Source organism: Rhyacophila brunnea, unplaced genomic scaffold (assembly GCF_057557595.1).
Source record: "Rhyacophila brunnea isolate RB1 unplaced genomic scaffold, BYU_Rbru_1.0 scaffold_5, whole genome shotgun sequence".
NCBI classification, from domain to species: Eukaryota; Metazoa; Arthropoda; class Insecta; order Trichoptera; family Rhyacophilidae; genus Rhyacophila; species Rhyacophila brunnea.
This window is the reverse complement of record NW_028233170.1, coordinates 29,749,539-29,769,755: the sequence shown is the minus strand read 5'-3', so window position 1 is coordinate 29,769,755 and position 20,217 is coordinate 29,749,539. Positions and strand designations below refer to the sequence as shown.

Genomic DNA, 20,217 nt, shown 5'->3' with positions numbered 1-20,217 from the left:
AAAGCCGACAGGTGGCGCGACTAGTACTGCAAGCGGTTTGTTTTCATGCAGCGGCACTACCGATTCAGTATGCTGCGAAGTTTCAATCAGATTGGTCGGGTTGTTGTGTGTTTCTCGTACATTTAAAAAAAAAATTGCTTGTGGAAAATGGAAAAATGGAAAATGGAGAAAATTGAGTTTAGAGTTTTTATTAAACATTTTAATATAAAAGGGTTAACAGCAAAGGAAATAAAAAATGAGTTGGATTTAGTTCACGGCATATCTGCTCCTTCACTTGCAACTGTTTATAACTGGTTAAATGAATTTAAACGTGGTCGTACATCAACAAAGGATGAACCACGCTCAGGACGTCCTGTAGAGGTGACTACACCAGAAATGATCAATAAAATCCACGATATGGTGTTAAGTGACCGAAGATTAAAGTTGAGTGAGATAATTGAGGTTACAGGGATTTCAAAAGGTAGCGTCATTTCTATTTTACATGACAAATTGGGCATGAAAAATATTTCTGCAAGATGGGTGCCGCGTTTGCTCACAGTCGACAATAAACGCAGTAGGGTGGTGGCCTCTAAAGCCCTGTTGTCGCTCATGCAACGCAATCCGGATGAATTTTTTCGTCGCTTTGTGACTGTAGATGAAACATGGATACACCACTATACTCCCGAGACGAAAGAACAGTCAAAGCAGTGGATTGCGAAGGCAAACCATGTCCAAAGAAGGCGAAAACCGTAAAATCAGCTGGTAAGGTTATGGCTACTGTATTTTGGGATGCACGTGAAATTATTTTCGTTGACTATTTGGAAAAAGGAAAAACAATAACAGGGGATTATTATGCATCTTTATTGGACCAGCTAAAAAACAAAATTGAAGAAAAACGGCCTCATTTAAACAGGAAAAAAATCCTCTTTCATCAGGACAATGCCCGTGTTCACACATGTTTACAATCAATGGCTAAAATTGAAGAATTGAAGTTCGAATTGGTCGACCACCCACCGTATTCGCCAGATTTAGCCCCCAGTGACTTTTTCCTTTTCCCAAACTTAAAAAAATGGCTAAGTGGACAACGTTTTTTTTCAAATGAAGAAGTCATCGATCGGACAAATGCTTATTTTGAGGACCTTCCGAAAACTTATTTTTCTGACGGTTTAAAAAAAATTGAGAAACGTCTAACCAAGTGTATTGAGCTCCAAGGAAATTATGTTGAGAAATAAAAAAAAAATACAAAAATAAAACCTGTTTTAATGCTTTTTTCTAAGGAATTATTGACCCACCCTCGTACATTTAATGGCAGGTTTTACATTTTTATTTTACGCAATTTATGGCTGAAATATTATTGAAATAAAAAATTCAATTCAATTGAACACATTTAATTTAATGCATGGCAATCATTGAAATTAATATTAAGGCCATGCATTAGTTGAGGCACGGTCTAAAAAGATCGTTGCTAGGCGATGCGCGGATTGCGGGTCGCGGGTGTAAATGACGCCTGTCAAACGAAATATTATTTGTCATATAAATCCAACATACGTCCATTTTATGTTCTGTTTATTGTTCTATTAGTAACAATAATAATATATTCATTGACATGCTTTCTTTTTAAAGTAAATGGGTAACGTTTTTAGTCATCTTTACACGATTTTAGAATTAATTGGCCCGTCGCCATCACGCAGCAAAGTGACGTGCTTCTGACTCGACGTTTTCTCAATGAATGCAAGCGAGTCCAAAATTTCGTCGCGCATACAGTTGAAAATTATTTGGTGTTTCACTGATGCGTCACCTTAAGGTGCAAACACATGTGTGCAGTTCTATTATAGACACATCTGCAGTGCCCAGGGCCAAGGTTGCACAAAGCGATTGGTAGGTGGTGATCTTTTAATTTAGCCAATTAGGGATGGAGACATGATATTTTGTCTTTGGATTAAATGTTGACATTTACATAATTTTTATATTTTGCTTGTTAATTTTTTTGTTGTTTCATGTTGTTTTTTTACACTTATTCAAATAATGTCTCAACATTGAAAAGAAAAATTTCAATATGCCCAATTTATATTTCTTTTTATTTAGGTTTTTTATTATAAGTCCCTACACGTAATATCGGGATTTCACATTTGTTTAGTGGCTACATAGATTAAAAAATTGTGCTTACAAAAATATGTAGTATCTAATACAGTTTTTTTAAAGTTTTTATGCATTTATTTTTAATTGGCTCAACAATCTGATGTGGATCTTGGCAGCCTCATGAAGAAGTTTCGTAGTAGATTTTTATTTATATGAGAAATAGTTGTTAGCCACTTGCTCAACTTATTGGGTCCATACTCTGGGTCGAAATGGACATTGAAAAATAATAAGTGATTTTGCCAGGCCCAGGATTCGAACTCGAGTTCTGCGGTGAGCGGCCATCGCACACCGGATTGAATCGATCATAAAAAATATATCAATATTCCCTTGGCAATTGTCAAATTTTGTATTACACATTTACGATAATGTTACTTTTCTTTTAAACTGTTTTTCTTGGGTGAGGCATTATTTGAATCAGTAGGTATAAAAAACAAAACAATGCAAAACAAAAAACTTAAAAAAGAAAATGTATAAATTATGTAAACAATAAGAACAAAAAATGACCATAATATTGGAGACTCAGAATAACAAACAATAATCATACCACCCCTAATTGGCTAGAAGAAAAGACCGCCCACCAACGTGGTGTAACACTGGCCCCAGATACTGCAGACATGTTTATAAATAGAAACACGTGCGTTTACAATTCATTTCAATGTCAGCAGTTAAGTATAATTTTATTCTAATGCCCACTTTTTGTATTAAATAATATAATCCACTAAATCTAAAGTGACAAGACTTCTGTCTACGTCCATAATGGGTGATACAAATGGTAAGATAGGATTATTATATTATTAGAGTGAATGAGTGCTGACCGTCAGGCGTGGCTATTCCTCCGGATTTGCTTCCGGTGAGGTGCTTGGCGGGCCAAAGAGGAATCTCGGGAGGGACTTCAGGGGGCGCTGCGGGAGGAGTTGGGGGAGCACTATAAGGACCGCCCCCTCCTCCGCCCCCGCCTCCTGCCCCAGGTCCCCCGCCGCCACCAGGGAACTCGACTGTTTCCATTTTCACCCGTAAGTCTGCAAACAAAAATCATACATTTTATTTTCATTGAAATTAACATCTCATGATATTCTATCCTCCAGCTTGGTTGGAAAAACATTTTTTTAGTTAATCTGCCTGATAAAAGATTATTTTGATTTAGGTTTGATATATTATTTCATGGTTTTGCAATTCAATGTGGATTTTGATCATTTCCTGAAGATGTGTGAAAAATGGATGTTAGCTACTTGTTCATTCTCTATTATGAACCTGCTCTCGGTCCAAACACAGTGAAAATTTTTTTGTGACTGTCAGACGAGGACATTGAACCGGTGACTTCATTATTGGACACTTACTAATCGTGCATCAGAGGCCCTTACTTACATATAGTCAATTCAGTGGAAGTATGAATCATGAAATTCAATACACCATACCAGTATTGAGTTTAGTACTTTCTATATTGATATTAAGAAGATTATTGAAGGATAGTATTGCAGGAGATGAAGACAAACCTTCTGCGCCTTGATCAGCGGACTGTCGCCGTTCACAGGCAGAGTCGTCGGCGTTCTGTCGCTCATAGCCATTGTTGGTGGCGCCCTGCTGCTGCCTTTGTAGCAGCTCATGCGTCTGATGAGTGCCGAGGGGTGTCGTTGGCCCCCCATCTTCTGAAAACCGCCCCCCTGCACCGCAACCGGGAGACGATCTGGTGTCCGGTTCCTCACCGCAACTGCCCGCGATGGAACTTGATGAGCCAGGTCTGTAAATATTTACAAAATTACTATTTCACCCCTGAGATAAAAATATTTTCTCCACAATAGACTATACCGGTCTACCTTGTTTCAAACTATAAAACAGAACTTAATCAAATCTGGTCTCTTAGTAATACAATGAACAAGATTCAGATATTGTGAGTCAATTGTACCAGAGGTGGGCGCATCGAGGCATGTAGGCTTTCATCACATCAAAGAACAAAAAGTGAACCAAAAATGTTGAAGAAATCCTTCGTATAGAGATAAAAGTATGAAAGTGAAGCAAGAAACATAACATTACCATGTTCAATCCTAAGAGGATCATATGGATCTCCACCGAGTGGAGGTTGTATTAACAAATTGTTATTTTACGACGAAAAATGGATGTAAGCACCTGGAAAAATTTGAAAAAATCATTGTGAAATTTGTCAGACCTAGGATTCGAATGAGGGAACCATACCATTATAAGCAAACACATTACCGCTCGGCCATCAAGAAAGGGGAGAAAAGGCAATAAAAGTGATCTATAATAATGTCATACAAACTCTCTTTTTTCTTCCATAAATAAATGGCACTTAAGTTAAATCGAAACTTGCTTCAGTGTCTTTCATAAAGAAACCACTGACAACTCCATCTGGACGAGAATTAAACATTTTTGTGATGAACCTAGTTCGACCACACAACTTGATTTGCTTTTTTTGAGCCGGCTGCATTCCGAAATGCTGAAAAGCTGCTAAGTACCATCCAGGGTGAAGTTACGGGATGCTAGCATGATTTGAGAGGATGCCAGAAGACTTGTAGACGACAAAGATTCTTAGAGGCTCCACATGGTGTCCATATGCCCTTACTAAGGAGCAGACATGCACAAAGAAGGAAAAAGAAATAGGTCTGCATTCAAACACATTGCCAAGTATAAACATATGGATCAGAATGCTGGGCAGTCAGTAAAGAGGACGGGATAAATATGAATATCTTTGAGAGGAGAATCTTGAAAAAAGTGTTTCGAACTGTTCAAGAAGATTTTATCTGGAGGTCGAGGAAGAATGAAGGGGCTGTTTTTGGGGGAGAAAAGATCGAGTGGCATATGAAAATGGAGAGACTGTGCTGTATTAGGTACATGCATAGACTGCTGGAGAAATTACCAGTAAGGTGAGCTATGTATGCATCCCCCCGAGACCAAGAGAAGATCTGGACGGCCAAAACTGAGATGTCTGGACGATACTTTAGGACATTTAAGAAAGCTCAGCCAAAGCGACTGGAGTGTGTCAGCGCTGGATGTTGTAGTGCCAATAATGATGATTAGATGATTATGTATACTGATGATTATGTATACTTGCCTATAATTTCTAGCATGGGGCGAAGGTGCCGGTGAAAGCGGTGCCTTGCCGTCCCGCAAAACAGAGGAACGAAGCTCCGGCGGGGCGTTTTCTTGCGGTGATCGCAGCGCCCTGCGCCGCGGTGCCTCCGTGAACTGGTGGTGATGGTGAATGGGCGGGGGCAGGGGCGGCGGGTATGCGCGGTGGTGGTAGGCGGGCAGACCATGTTGCAGGTAGTTGGGTAGCGCAGCGGCGAACTGGGCTGCCGCGGCTGCCGTCGCCGTCGCTCCGGGCCCCGTCGCATCGGCCTCAGCGCCGCCCGGGCCTCCTCCGCCCCCGCCCGCCGCGCCGCCGCTGTTGTTCAGCTTCACCTTGCCGCCCGCCGGCTGCTGACTCTGCGCCACAGCCAGCTTCTCGTGCTCTATGCTCAGACCCTTCACCTGGAACAGTCAAAGAAATTCATTATAGGGTGACAGCATTTGGTTGTACATAAAGAAGTCTAAAAGTCAGATCTTTTTATTTGGCTACGTGTTTTTTCGACATGTAAATGAGAACTCAGCAATTCTTACTAGTATGTATGTCGCTGATAACTATTAAAAATGAAGAGAATCAGTAAGTGTTTTGTTCTCGCAGGGTGCATAACTAACCTGCCATTGGTAATGGCAATGCCAATTGGGAGGGCAATAACTGTGGTCAACCAAATCAGTAACATACTTAACTCACTCAAAGTACCTATTTCCTTGTAGGTACTCTTTGTGATTTTGCTGTTCCTCCTCACATGGTGGTTTCCGAGAGGTCTCTTTACGAGAAACTTTATCCACTTGCTCAACCTAGAGCTAGACTATGCTATATATCATTTTGTTTCAAAAACTGTCTCAAAATTATAATTTCTAATGTTCACTTTGTGTGAACAAATAAATTGAATTTGAATAAGTTGAAGTCTGCAGTGAAGACTGAACTACCTCTCAGCAAGAATTCAATGGCCATCACAAACTTCAAGTCTACCAGTCTAGATAATATTTTAATTTAATGATCCCACAAGTACCCAGATTATTATTATCCCGGATTTTGAGAGAAGAGCCAAACCTGTAGACTTTCGGCGCTCTTAAGGAATCCGGATAGGGCGTCCTGGCTGACGTGGACCTCTCCTTTGTACATGAACTCGAGGAGTGCTGCCATGTTGGAGGCACTGGTGGCCTCCAGAATGACGTAGCAGGGTCCCGCATGGCTGGGCGGGGCCGCGGCGAACAGCTCCTGAAAGTGCTTACTGCACGCCGCCAGGATTAGCTTGTGCGCCCTGAACGTTGTGCCTGAAACAATCAGAGAAATAATAATTCATAAGACGTATGGTTCACAAAAAATCATCAACACAATCTGTCTCCCACTTTACTTCAATAATATACACTGTGGGCAAAAACCCACATCATTAAATTTATCCTTTATTTCTAAATATATAGGTAGGTACTGTAATTAATACCCAAAAAATACCACGCATATAATATGTACCAAAACCTTTTATATTTGATTCTACTCCCTATTAGAAAATACTTTAAATTTGGCAACTCATAAAAGTTAAAAAATAGCGCTTGAAAGTGATTCGGTTAAGGATATCCTCAGCTGAGGCATGGACTTAAAAAGATCGTGACTAGGCGATGCGCGGATTGTGCAAATGACGCGAGCCGAACGAAATATAATTTGTCATAAAAATTCAACATGCGTCCTTTTTATGTTACGTTTATTATGATATTCGTAATAATAATAGTATATTCATTGACATGTTTTCTTTCTCAAGTACATGCGGAACGTTTTTTAGTAATCTTTACACGATTTAAGAATATATTCCTCCGACACCATCACAAAACAAATTGACGTGCAAACAGGTCCTATCGCTCTCCGAATGGCAACGCGGCCGAAATTTCGTTCCACATACAGTTGTAAATTATTTGCCGTTTCACTTAATATGTACGCTCTTAAAAAGCTACAAAAAAGTTTCCAGTCTGTAGGGAAAAATTTTAAAACGCTTATCAGAACAGAAATACAAAAATGGAGGAAAAAACAATAAAGTCTACTTTACTAATAAAATATGGTCACAGAATGTGTAATAGAAATATTAAGTATGTTGTATTTGGATCCAGGTTATGGATATTATTATTAAAATTTTCTCCATTGCCACCAACCTAATCCCACCTCTCCATTTTCATTTAATATAATCAATACGGATCTAAAAACTCTAAAAATAAATTTAGAATAAAATGTGAGGTTTTTTTGGGAAACTGATTCTTTTTTATTAATATTCTTATTTCTTATCATTAAACTGTCGTTAGAAATAAGTTTTAAAAAGGTGACAAAACGATTTTTGAAAAATTCATCGTCTTAAAACGTATATGTATTGTTTCTAATTTTATAAACTATCGATTTTTCTAAAAAATATTAATGAATGTAATTATAAATCTCGATTCGAACTTTGGTGTTGGTGCTGTGAATGCGTTAAAGCTTGATTTGATGTAAATAAAAAATATCATTTTAAATTAATATTAACATTGAAAATATAAAATTCACTTTTAAAAAAAAATTAACATTAACAATATTCATAAAATATGGTGCACTAGTTAGTAATCATCGGTTTTTTATCATCATTGTATTTATTTTTTTTTAAATTAATAAAATAATAAATATATTTTATTGTTATTCGATGCGTTTTGATTATTTAAAAATAAAGTTATTAGTAAATTTTATTAAATTGTATGTTTTACTAAATTCAACTCTACACATACGTTTTATTGGCCCGTATTTTATTATGTGTAAAGTGGAAATAGTGGAGTTTTTTAATACATAAACTTTTGCAGTGTAAAAGTTTACGAACCTTTGCCACAGTTACATTCGAATTTCAAATATAAATAAGTGGGTTAGAGTGCTAGTCAGCACGTTTTTTTATTTGCAATATTCATATGCACACATATTATGCCATTAATAATAGTGTGCCTTAATACCAATGCATGTTAAAATTCTACATCCGTGTATGCGTTGCGTATGCACGAGCCCAATCAATGGCGATGCGATTTTTTTTATTATTATATCACCGAGCGAATATTCGAGGCGCGGATAAAGATTGCAATTACATATCAACAAAATGTCATCGACCTCACAGATAAGAAAATGGCGCGGCCTTGATTTTATTTTTCGAATTCCACTTCGCCAGCATTGCCGAAAATAATATTGTGTAATGCACACACACAAACACGACACACATTTGCACTTAGCGAGCGTGTATGGGTGAATCGTTTCCTGTAACAAGAACACACAAACCGCGACTCTGCAATTCTATTTCTTATCATTTTTTAACAATTTTATTTACGCTATCAGTTTTATTTTGAAGGTAATAAGCAGAAGGTAACCAACAACCAAATTTAGCCGATTACCAATACAGACATTCCATTATTATGTAAAAAAAGATTTTGAATGCAAAATTTCAACGAATTCGTTATGATGTTTTCAAACCCATGATTCACCTGACTTATTGAATACAAAATTAGTTATAATAACTACAAGATAAAAAGAACTTTTTATCTTACAACGTTTTTAAATTTTCTGTGGCATATTGATTTCCATAGTAACGCACGTATATATTAATAATATAGTTGCTAGGACCTAACAACCAATAATGGTGTCGAAATAACTTTTCATACAAAACAGAATTAACTGAAAATGAATTCAATTCTACTTAAAGATGGCTAAAAGTATTAAAAAAACGCATTGGCATCGTGTTCTGATATATTCTAAAAGTTTCAAGTGTCTAGCTAGTCGGGAACTTAGTTAAAAATCGATTGCAAGATTTGTACCGGACAAATAAGAATACGAGCTAAGAAAAACGTGGTAAAAAATAGTATTGCCCATGTGCATTTTTTATTTGAAGAAATTCATTTTTTTTCAGAATTATTTAGGTAACTATAAAAATTTGATAAGGGGGGCATGGAGATTTTTAAGCGTTCAAGTGGGGCTTGGAAGAAATAAGGTTGGGAAACACTGACTTACTGTCTTGTCCTAAAAGCAAGCACGACCTGCCTGCCGGTACGGTATGTAACTGCAAGTAGGGTTAGTAAACAATAATTAATAGGTAGGTAGGTACCTACTTACTTAGGTATTAAAAAATATACCTACTAAACAGTTTTTGTTACAACCGAATTCCCCAATTTCTGTTCCTTCATACATATATTATGTATAGCCTGTTCTATTCCCAAGTAAAATTCACTCTAGTTTAATAATAACCAAAGCTCAACAATTCAAAATAGGCACTCCATTACTTAAATGCAGGCCACGCTAAGCCTTGCTTTTAGCTTATTACCAAAAAGGTTTGGGTGAGCATTTCCGAATTCTCGCAGAGCCCCAGGTTTCCCCGGTGGAACCCGGTTGAGAATCACTTGGACCCACTGTGATATGCACGACTGTTTCAAACCTTTATAATATACTTTATTATCATTGTTTCTATTATTGTAAATAATATCATAATTTATATTATGTAATGCAAGACACGAGGAAAAATATATAATATAATAATATTATTATTATCTATAAGCCAAATAAGTATATTCTATCATTGAAATGTGACGTAATTTTGGCGAATGCGCTCTTGCAACCGCAGTGGCCGTGATATTGTAAAAACCGAATGCGAAAGGGTAACGTACTCCGCAAGGCAAAGCGAAGAGGGAAAAAACACAACGCCACTCCATCATAGTGGGTACGAGACCATTATTATTTGCATCACATTTATTTTAAATCCGCATCTCGATGACTGGCTATTTTTAACTTACATAATACACTGCGATACTTTACTTTGCAGGCGGATTCTATCAATTAAAATTCATTTAAGACATAAGCGTTTCAGACTAAGCGAAGAAGATTCGTGTAGTACACTCAATATAAATTATTATATTATACATACCTCATAATATGTAATATTTTAAAATTATAACTTAATCCAAATGCTTAGAGTATATGGGTGTGGAACACTTTCATTTTGGCAGGCCGCATCTAGTTTGTTGTAAATTGTAATGTAACCCTATACGGCCGAATTCAAGAAACATCAATTATGTACCTATATTTTGTAAAAATCCAACTAGACATCGCTTTTTATGTCGGCACCCATCCGGACACATTTCAAACCCTGCTGCGGGTCGTAAAGTCGATTCGTGACGCATTTGGTTTACTATTTATACGTGTCCCGGAACCAGTAAGTTCATTCACCATCAGTATCAATCCTGCCTGCCTTTTTATCAAGCCTCGGTCTGACAATCCCCTTTGAATGTTACATTACGAAATTAAGTTTTTTTATACAATTAACAATCGCGTAAAATCGCTGTAGTCATATAAGTAGCCAAAGCAAGACATCAACAGACGGTCGCTATTTTATTTTACAATCATGCAATGCAAAAAGTTCACATTACCCTAACTTTAATATTACTTGAATGTAAAAATATGACATAATTATTACGTTGGTTTAATACAATTTGTATTGCAATATAATTTCAGTATGGAACCATATTGTAATCATGTTATTGAAATAATAGTTAGGATTACCAGTAATAAAAGGCTTATTCGTCGACCATTTTTATTTAGAGTTAGTTTGGATGGAAGAAAATTAGGAACGAAATCTTACAAAAAAGCTATCGACTTGGATTCTGGAGATTTTTTAGAAGCAGGGCTAAAAGGGGGTCAATCCGGTGAAATACTTTTTTTTTGGAAGATGAGACAATCTAAATCGTGCTTTTAATTGGCTCTTCTGTGTCAATAGTTTTTCGACCTATATTATTATATTAGTGATACATTAAACTTTATCTGTGTTTTGGAAATCTTTTCACAAATGGCAGGAGTAAGAAGCAGAAAAGTGTGAGAAATAAATATGTAAGTAGGTGAAGGTTGCTAAACACCTTCTAAATTATTTTATCTTCGAGGTATTTTTGTAGTAAAGAAAAGTTTTGCCATAACCAACTAGGGGCTCCGAAACAGTTTTTCAATAAAGTAAATAAGAAAAATAATAAAAATGAAGAAAAAAAAATCGCTGTTTACTCGTTTACTGCATAAATGTTTCGAAACAAAAACAAAAGCAATTATTTTGGTCACACGTTGCTCATCCAAAACCATCAAACCCACTTCACGAGTTTTCTCGTCGTAATTAGTGAAATTGCGTAAAAAGAACATCAAGAGGTTATTTAACTGTAAATAAGTAATTTTATCGGTACTTAACATACAACCAAAGTGCATAACTAGCTTAGTTACAAAAACACGGAAATGTCACGTATAATAATTTTATTTGAAATACAAACGACAATTTAATAATAATAATAATAATACGACACAATAATAATAGAAAATTATATTATTAGATACTGTTCAGAATAATTCAATAACACAGCATACCTTCCATGTACGGCAACATAACAATATCATAATGTAGGTAACATTGATTTTTTTAATACAATATTTTCGGCAATGATAAAAAAATGTGAATAAAAAGCCGCGTAATAATATAGGTATTTATTATGTCAGACGCATACACACACATTATGCATGAAAATTTATTGCATTTACCTTGGCCGATTCTTTTAGGTAATTCGATAAAAAGGTCAATGGCAACTCGAAAAAATAGTTAAAGCGGATTAATTATGTAACAAAGCGTTTCCCAACATCGTTTGTCTACGGCACCCATTTGAAATACGGAAAACATAGAATCATGTCTATGTAGATACTGGGTATAACTCACTAGAGTTAAGTATACAGAAAAATGGTACACATACTGAATTTTTCTATCAATTAATTAATAAGGGTCTGTTATGTCAATTAATACTTTACTTTTGTGGTATAGTACTCGTAACTTCTGATGCAGTCGTGCAGTTAAGACAATATTAATAACTAGAGAATGCATTATCTAAATTTTTTTAAAAGTAATATTTTGGATAAGGGGTTCTATTAATAATCCTCTTCTTGTATGCTATAGTAATCGTTGTTTTTTTTAACATACAAAGTTAGGAAACACGAAAAAATCTTACAAAAATTAAAATTATATGCACGGGACGAAACCCGAAACCGCATCCATTGAATTATACTACAGCTAATGACTACAGCCAATCTGCTTTTACCAATTGAGTCACCACTGTTCTACCTAATTACGACTAAATTAACCAATATTAGGTATTTAAATGACGTGCTTATCAAATATTGGCAATCGGCTTTTGTGGACCGACGTCAGGATCTCTTATTTAATCTTAACGAGCTTGCTAATAATTTTTAATAAATATTTTTTTAATCAACAAATAATTCACAATGTTTAAGAATGTAACATGCTTTATTGAATATTTTAAACAAACAAAAACAGTTTTTCACGTGCTGGGTGTATTTTAATACTACTTATTAAAACCCATTTTTGTTTTATATCATTAATCTGACATACAAACGTAGAACTACTATCCCATACGTACCTATCTTCTAATATATAAAAATTAATATTTGTGTGTTTGTGTGTTTGTGTGTTTGTTTGTTCGTATTGAATGCGCAGCCATACCGTTCATCCGATTGCGATAAAACTTTGTCAACTTATTGCTTGCACTTGCGCAAAGAGTATAGGCTATACTAATATATAAAAAATGAATGTCTGTCTGTCCCGTATGCGTTCCTATACCATTCATCCAATTGCGATGAAATTTTGGTAAGTGGTTGTATGCACACCCATGAAGGTTTCTGAATTAGAAAAATCATCATCTTCTTCTTCTCCATTCTATCTTCTTTTATTTTTATGGTTCCTATACCATTCATCCGATTGCAATGATATTTTGGTAAGTGGTTGTATGCACACCCATGAAGGTTTCTAAATGAGAAAAATCATCATTTTATTCTTTTTCTTCATTCTATCTTCTTTTATTCGTATGGTTCCTATACCAGTCATCGGATTGCGATGAAACCTTCGTAAGTTGTTGTGTTAACACCCGCAAAGGTTTCTGAAATAGTAAAACCATCTTCTTCTTCTTCTTCTTCTTCATTCTTTCTTCTTTTATTCGTATGGTCCTTATACCATTCATCTGATTGCGATGAAACCTTCGTCAGTTGTTGTGGTAACACCCGCAAAGGTTTTTGAATTAGTACAACCATTTTCTTCTTCTTCTATTCTATATTCTTCTATTCGTATGCGTTCCTATTCCATTCATCCGATTGCAATAAAATTTTCGTCAGTAATTGTGCCAACACCCGCGAAGGTTTCTGAATTAGTACAACCATCTGCTTATTCTTTATTCGTATGCGTTCCTATACCATTCATTCGATTGCAATGAAACTTTTCTGAGTTGTCGTGCGCACGCCTGCAAAGGTTTCTGAATTAGTACAACCATCATCTTCTTCTTCTATTCGAATGCGTACCTACACCATTCATCCGATTGCAATGAAACTTTGGTGAGTTGTCGTGCGCATGCTCACGAAGATTTCTGAATTAGAAAATCATCTTCTTCTTCTATTCGTATGCGTTCCTATACCATTCATCCGATTGCAATGAAATTTTGATCAAGTGTTGTGCCCTTGCCCGCAAAGGTTTCTGAATTAGTACAATCATCTTTTCTTCTTCTATTTGTATGCGTTTTTATGCCATTCATCCGATTGTGATGAAATTTTGACCAGTTGTGCGCACGCCCGCAAATGTTTTTGAATTAGTACAACCATCTTTTTCTTCTTCTATTTGTATGCGTTCTTATAACATTCATCCGATTGCGATGAAATTTTGACCAGTTGTTGTGCGCACGCCCGCAAAGGTTTCTAAATTAGTATTATATAAAATACAACGTTTATTGTTTGTTTGTTCAATGCAATTTTGATTTTTTTTACTATATATTAATAACGTTTGCATATTTTGGATTCGATTTTAATTGAGTGGTCTTTTGTTTGACATTAACTCCTATTAGAATTATTTTCATATTGCCATATTGTATAACACAGATATTTTAATATCAAAAAAACAATTACCTCTTATTATTTTTTAAATATCTAAGATAAATATACCCACGAAGCGACCATGTGCGAAGCCGGGTACTTCACTAGTATATTATAATAAAAGGGAAAGTTCTACCTTTGATACCGCATGACTCATATATGTTTATTATTTTATTAAGAACATTATCAGTCCAAAGGGTATCACGCGTACCACCATTTGGAAAACTCAACCGTAATAATATCGCGTAACGTAGCTTAATTTAAAAACATTAATTCAATTAAGTTTTGAATATTTCAATTTAGGTACCTACCAGCAAAGGTAGTAGCGATATCCGTATTCAATTCATTATAGATCCAACGATAACAATATATTAAACTTAATATTATATGGGAAATAACAATGTTTAAAAGTTCAGAATTAATAATCATCAAGTGCATTTTCTTGTGGAGGAATATTATGTTGATATTATATTATATTGCTACTTAACCAAAATTATAGTTGCATATCAGCGCTCGAAATGGAAAATTTTACGAACCAGAGCGCTGATAATTTTCAGATAATATTCTCATAGTTATCTAATTTAGTGTATATTTTATAAAAAAGAGCGTTAGATTTTTTTTGTTATACGGGATATCTAGGTGAGATGCTCAAATTATCTTTTCGACGAGACGGAGCGATAATTTTGGTGATTTAATGAACCGGAACGGCGCTCCGGTGCGCTCCGCTCCATTTCGAGTCCTGTTGCATATAATATATAATTATGAAGATAGACTAATCATCTAATAGCAGTTAAATAGGTATACAAAAGATTTTCTTGTCTTCCATCGACTAACGTGTCTGAGTGCTGTGTGAATGTCAAAAATGAAGAATTTGGTGTATCTTTGCGAGCTTAGCCCAGATAATCTTCAGACTATGTCATTTCATTACATTACGCCACCTTGTCCTTTCTTATATTATAAATTAAAATTTAACGACTACATAAAATAATTATATTAATACCATAAAATAGTATTGTTGTAAGCGTCGTTGTTTTAAAATTGAGAATAAAGCAATATTTGATACATCATATTATTACACAATGTGTCCGTGGTTAGAGAGAGCAGTTATCCAAATTATTATTTTGTCAACACCGCACCGCGTATTATAATAATAATAATTTTATAGATACACATATCTTCAATATCACTTAAACAGATTACAGTCAAATGCATTCAGTAAATTATTCGATGGAGTTTGTAATTGACTAATTAATTTTGGTGAATTTGCAACATTTTGCGTTCGGTATTTGCCGTGATATTATATTTTTTACAGGGCTTGAAATGGACCGGAGCGTACTAGAGCGTGGCTCCGGTTCATGAAATCACCAAAATTATAGCTGTCGTGGAAAAAAAATATTTGATAGTCTGAACCAGGTAGAGCTGGTAGTCCATATAACAAAAAGACCAACATACTTATTTTTTAAAACATACATAAAATAAGATAAGTGTGTTAATATTTTCGGAAAATTATCAAGCACTACAGTTTTATAATTATTATATTATTATTATCTGAAAGTAGGTACATTCTTCCCATTGAAAAAAATGCAAATTTTAAAATTATGACTTTCTTTTATAAAATATAGTTTGATAATGGAACGTGTTTTTACATGATTGAAAATATCCAATTGCCGATAGACCACCGGAGAAAATATTTGTGCCGATTATAAAATCATATTATGGAATAAAAAATATTATTTTCCCGATTCTGATGGCTCCACGTAGAGTCAATTACCGGGCAAAGACAAACGGCTGAGTGGAGGATACTGCGGTACACGAAGGTGACGCAGGCCCACTATGGGCGATGCCTCGTTTACTTCCTGGAGCGGCCATGCACGTGCAAGTGACCGTGAGAAAATGAAGCGTGCGCCGATTTTTAAATAACACAAAAATAACGCATTATTTATTTTATCTGACGGCGTGAACATTTTTTTTTCTCAATCGAGGCAATGCTATGGCCTTTCGATTCGGTGTGTTTGGACAATTGAAAATCGGCGTAATAAAATTATTGCATGGCAAAATACTGTACATGTAGGTATTCCACAATTAGTAAAATAATGTAAGTAGTTAATAGGTAAATAAAAAGGCAATATAAAATTGTCGACCAAAGGTACTAATGCGGAAGTAATACTTAATTAATTATCTACAGTCTACACAAAGAACTGATACTGTGCATCAACATAATACCTATATAACAAAGTTTGTTAGATAGTGACTATAACAAAATTTACGAATCTTCAAGGACTGTGAAGACGTTTAATAACGGGAAAACTCCGACTTCGACTCGAACTCAATATTCGACCCCGACTCACACTTATATTGTAATAATTTAAAAAGAAAGCATCGAAAGTTTTTTCAGACATTTTCATTTGAAGGAATTAGACATAACACACCATGCTGTGCAGACGGGTTGATGTGTGGTTTTTCTACCTGGGTGTTCCTTTAGGGAGCGCATTGACTAGTCTTTCACCCCTCGCTAATGGTGCCTGATAGGCTTGACACGAGGAAACGGTTCCGATGCAGAATAAATCATGGCTGCGAACACGTAGGTAATTGACAGGCTCATGTAAATTCAAATTCATTAGGACACTAGGATTGGAAACCATCTCTCGCGATAACAGGCAAAAGTGTTTCAAGAGCAGAGAAGACCTACGAGATTCAAGAGAGTGAAAAGTAAGCATGCCTCAGAAGCCTCAAAGAAGTCAGAAAATAATCATTTGACGAATTATCGAAAGGAAAATGGTTATACTTACATATATCTTAAAATAAAGACATCGAAGAAATTTCTTCTGGACGCGTTCTAAAATAAGCTTATAGGAAACTCATAAGGACACCAGATAATCGACCAATATTCAAGAATGCTACGCACTAATGAGACGTAGAGTGTACGTAAGAGGTTTGGATTCTTGAATGGTTTGGATTGTCGCATGATGAATTCTAGAACCTTGACTCGCACGTAGAGCTGTAGAAGTTATATGCGAGTGAAAAGATAATAAAGAAGAGATATGCTGCGTTGTAGGTACTAGATAGAGGCTAGATAGGATTTGCTGACTTTCTTGGACAGTGGCATCTCAACATTTTTAAAGGCATACCCCATTGAGGCCATAGTCAGCCTTTGTCACTTTATCAATAGAGTTCGAGAGAATTGGAAATGGGCTGGCACATAACTCAAAGAAGGGACAAACGCTGGACAAATCTAAGCCATTCAGTGGTACCCAAAAGGTACACAATGTCCACAAGGCAGACCTAGAGCCGCTAGATCGATGAAATGGAAATTGTAAATTATCAAATTTTCAAATTGCAAGCTTTCTATTTTTCCGTTAGGTGCCTCTGATAGGTAGACATCACCTTAAAATTCGCCATAAATAGTGCACATTAAACTTTGTTAGTCATACGTATTTGTTTTTATTGAACCAAGACTATAATTATTTACAGATGGTAATGGTTAGTTTTTAAAAATCAATTAAGCCCTGTCAACGCCAAATCATAATAATTTTGGTAAATTTTAGGCAATACGATAAAATTGTGCAAACTTTTTCACTCATACTTATTTGTTTTCGTTAGATTAAGATTATTACACATATTGTTGGTTATTTTTTTTTTAAATCATTAAGCCCTGCGTAAACCCAACTATATTAGATAAAAAATAGTATTCTATCTATAAAATATCCAAAGTTAGGTATGATTTAATTGCATAATTTTAGATATTTTATAGATGGAAAAGTATTTTTTGACTATTGTTTATTAAGGCTTGGTTTCGCAGAGTTTAATTTTATTTTAAAAACTAACCAACACCGTCTGTAAATTATAGTCTTATTTCAATGAAAACAAATATGTATGGCTGACAAACTTTAGTGTGCACTATTTATGGCTGATCTTAAAAACCTACCATATCTTGTCATTAACATTTTTATCAATTATGTGTTATTGGTACATACGGTTTTACGATACACGAATGCTTTGATATAGAAACTTAAATTATACTTAAATACGCGTAAGTACTATCGATTATTATTCTTTCGATATATTACTTGCTATACAGGACAATACTTATAGTAACGTTCTTTAGTTAAACAATCTTTCGAATCCGTCCCAGGAATAATACTATATTATTTATTTTATTAAAACACGTCCACTTGTGCAGGTATATTATGATATGCTCCGTCTGGAGCGGATTCGTTTGTCATTTCATACATCGCAATTTTAATATAGTTTTGATAACTAGGTAGATACCTACAAATCTCCGGTGCCCAATAACACATTACATATTTCATCGCACAACACTACACATTACGATATCGAGAAAATAATATAAGTCGCGTCAATCGTATTAAGCACACCATCTCCGTATAGTCTTTTATTAGAGTGCAATAAATAAAATTTATCTATTATGTTGCGTAAATGGGCGCGTCCTGAACGAAACGAAGTGCGGCGTCCCCGAGTTAGAATGCGCCGGCGACAAAGGGCCCGGGAGATAAAACGGCCCTGCGTTGCGGCCTAATCGCGGTTGGCCTTACCCGCGCGCCCAATAATAAATTATTTTCAAGAGTAGGAAAAGTGGGCCAATGTTAAATGGTCTCTGCGATATTATTTTATGCGCCGCGTCGACTTTTAGTGCGCTCGGATGTGTTGCAATGTCGCAAAGGGCTTCGGCTGCCTCAATGACACCAACGGATCCCACAACTATGATGATGTTTATAATAAATTAACTGTAATAAAATGCCCGATCATCTTCTTTTCATTCTAATGTCTTGTGTTGCTCATAATTTAATGTGTGCAAGTAGGTAGTGACAGCCCATTTTTTCAAATAGACAGATATCTGAACGCTTACACCCGAGTTGTCGCACATTTCGGGTTTACGATGCAACATGCAATTGTCTTCGAGCGCAAAATACTCCGAAAAATCTTTGGACCCACGTTGGAAAATGGGAACTACCGAATAAAAATGAACCACGAGTTGGAAGAGCTGATTGAACAGCAAACAATCATAAGATACTGTCCCAAAGACTACGATGGGCGGGACATGTGGAGAGAATGCCTGAAGTTAGAGTGCCAAGGATCATGACGAAGTGCCTACCCCAACGGAAGAGACCCAGAGGCCGACCAAGAAGGAGATGGGCTGACGCCGTAGAAGTAGACTGGCTTCATATAGGAAGACCCGGTAACTGGAGATATGTGGCAAGAGACCGGAGTGAGTGGAGAGCGGTTGTGGATGAGGCCAAATCCCACCCCGGGATGTAGCGCCGTGGAAGAAGATGCAGCATGCAACACAAATGCATAAAATTCACTCACCTCATTTGAAAAGTATTTTCAGATTGAGATGTTGTTTTTCTCATAATTTGTGGGTAAGTACGTAGGTACGTAGTGACACCCAATTTTTCAAGCAGACAACTATCTGGACGCTTACAGCCGATACGTCTCGTCATACATTTCGGGTTAACGATGCTATCCCAGATGCATAAAATTCACTCTCTCCATTTTCCACAGTATTTCACAGTATTAAACAGTATTTTCAGATTGAATCTGACTTAACATAACCCAACCATCATTTTTTTACCAATACTCCTTACCTCTACAATATACAGCTACATCGTGTACAAGGAGAGACGTCGTGAAACTTGAACAGTATCGTCCTCCATGTCGAATCAGTTAAATACGCATTCTAAATACATATATACTCGAGAAACTCTTTCCCCGCACACGTATTGTGTAAAAAAAATATTATATTATTTTTGTAATATCTATTGGGCATCAACAAAACAGTCATAACATGACCATCCTCGCTATAAACATTCCAACCCTTCTCTCCCGGTGTTCCACATCATAGTATTCGTCTGGAGCTACGAGGGTGGTTTGTTAGTAGGTAAGTACTTGAATCTCTGGGGACAAGGAGAAACCCTTTGGTTTGAACCCAGTAGGTGAATAATTCCCAACAAAAAAAAACTGAGAACAAAAAATGCAATTTCTTATCGTTTATCGGTGGAAAAAAGAGACCGAAGATTAAAACTTATTTTATGAATTTATTTACAAATCTAATAGTTGGCTTATAC

The 20,217-nt window shown here is 35.8% G+C and overlaps 1 protein-coding gene across 3 annotated transcripts in view; it reads right to left on the bottom strand.

The window, feature by feature from the left end:
- The window catches only part of chinmo (Chronologically inappropriate morphogenesis), a 362,087-nt gene that overhangs the window by 9,084 nt on the left and 332,786 nt on the right, over positions 1-20,217 (bottom strand). For all 3 annotated transcript variants that reach the window (XM_085955597.1, XM_085955596.1, XM_085955598.1), the window contains 4 exons: positions 6,251-6,474; positions 5,186-5,604; positions 3,612-3,856; positions 2,934-3,137 (listed from right to left, as the gene is read on the bottom strand). In XM_085955597.1, coding sequence (XP_085811723.1) covers positions 2,934-3,137; positions 3,612-3,856; positions 5,186-5,604; positions 6,251-6,474 — 1,092 coding nt within the window. The remainder of the gene's footprint in view (positions 1-2,933; positions 3,138-3,611; positions 3,857-5,185; positions 5,605-6,250; positions 6,475-20,217) is intronic.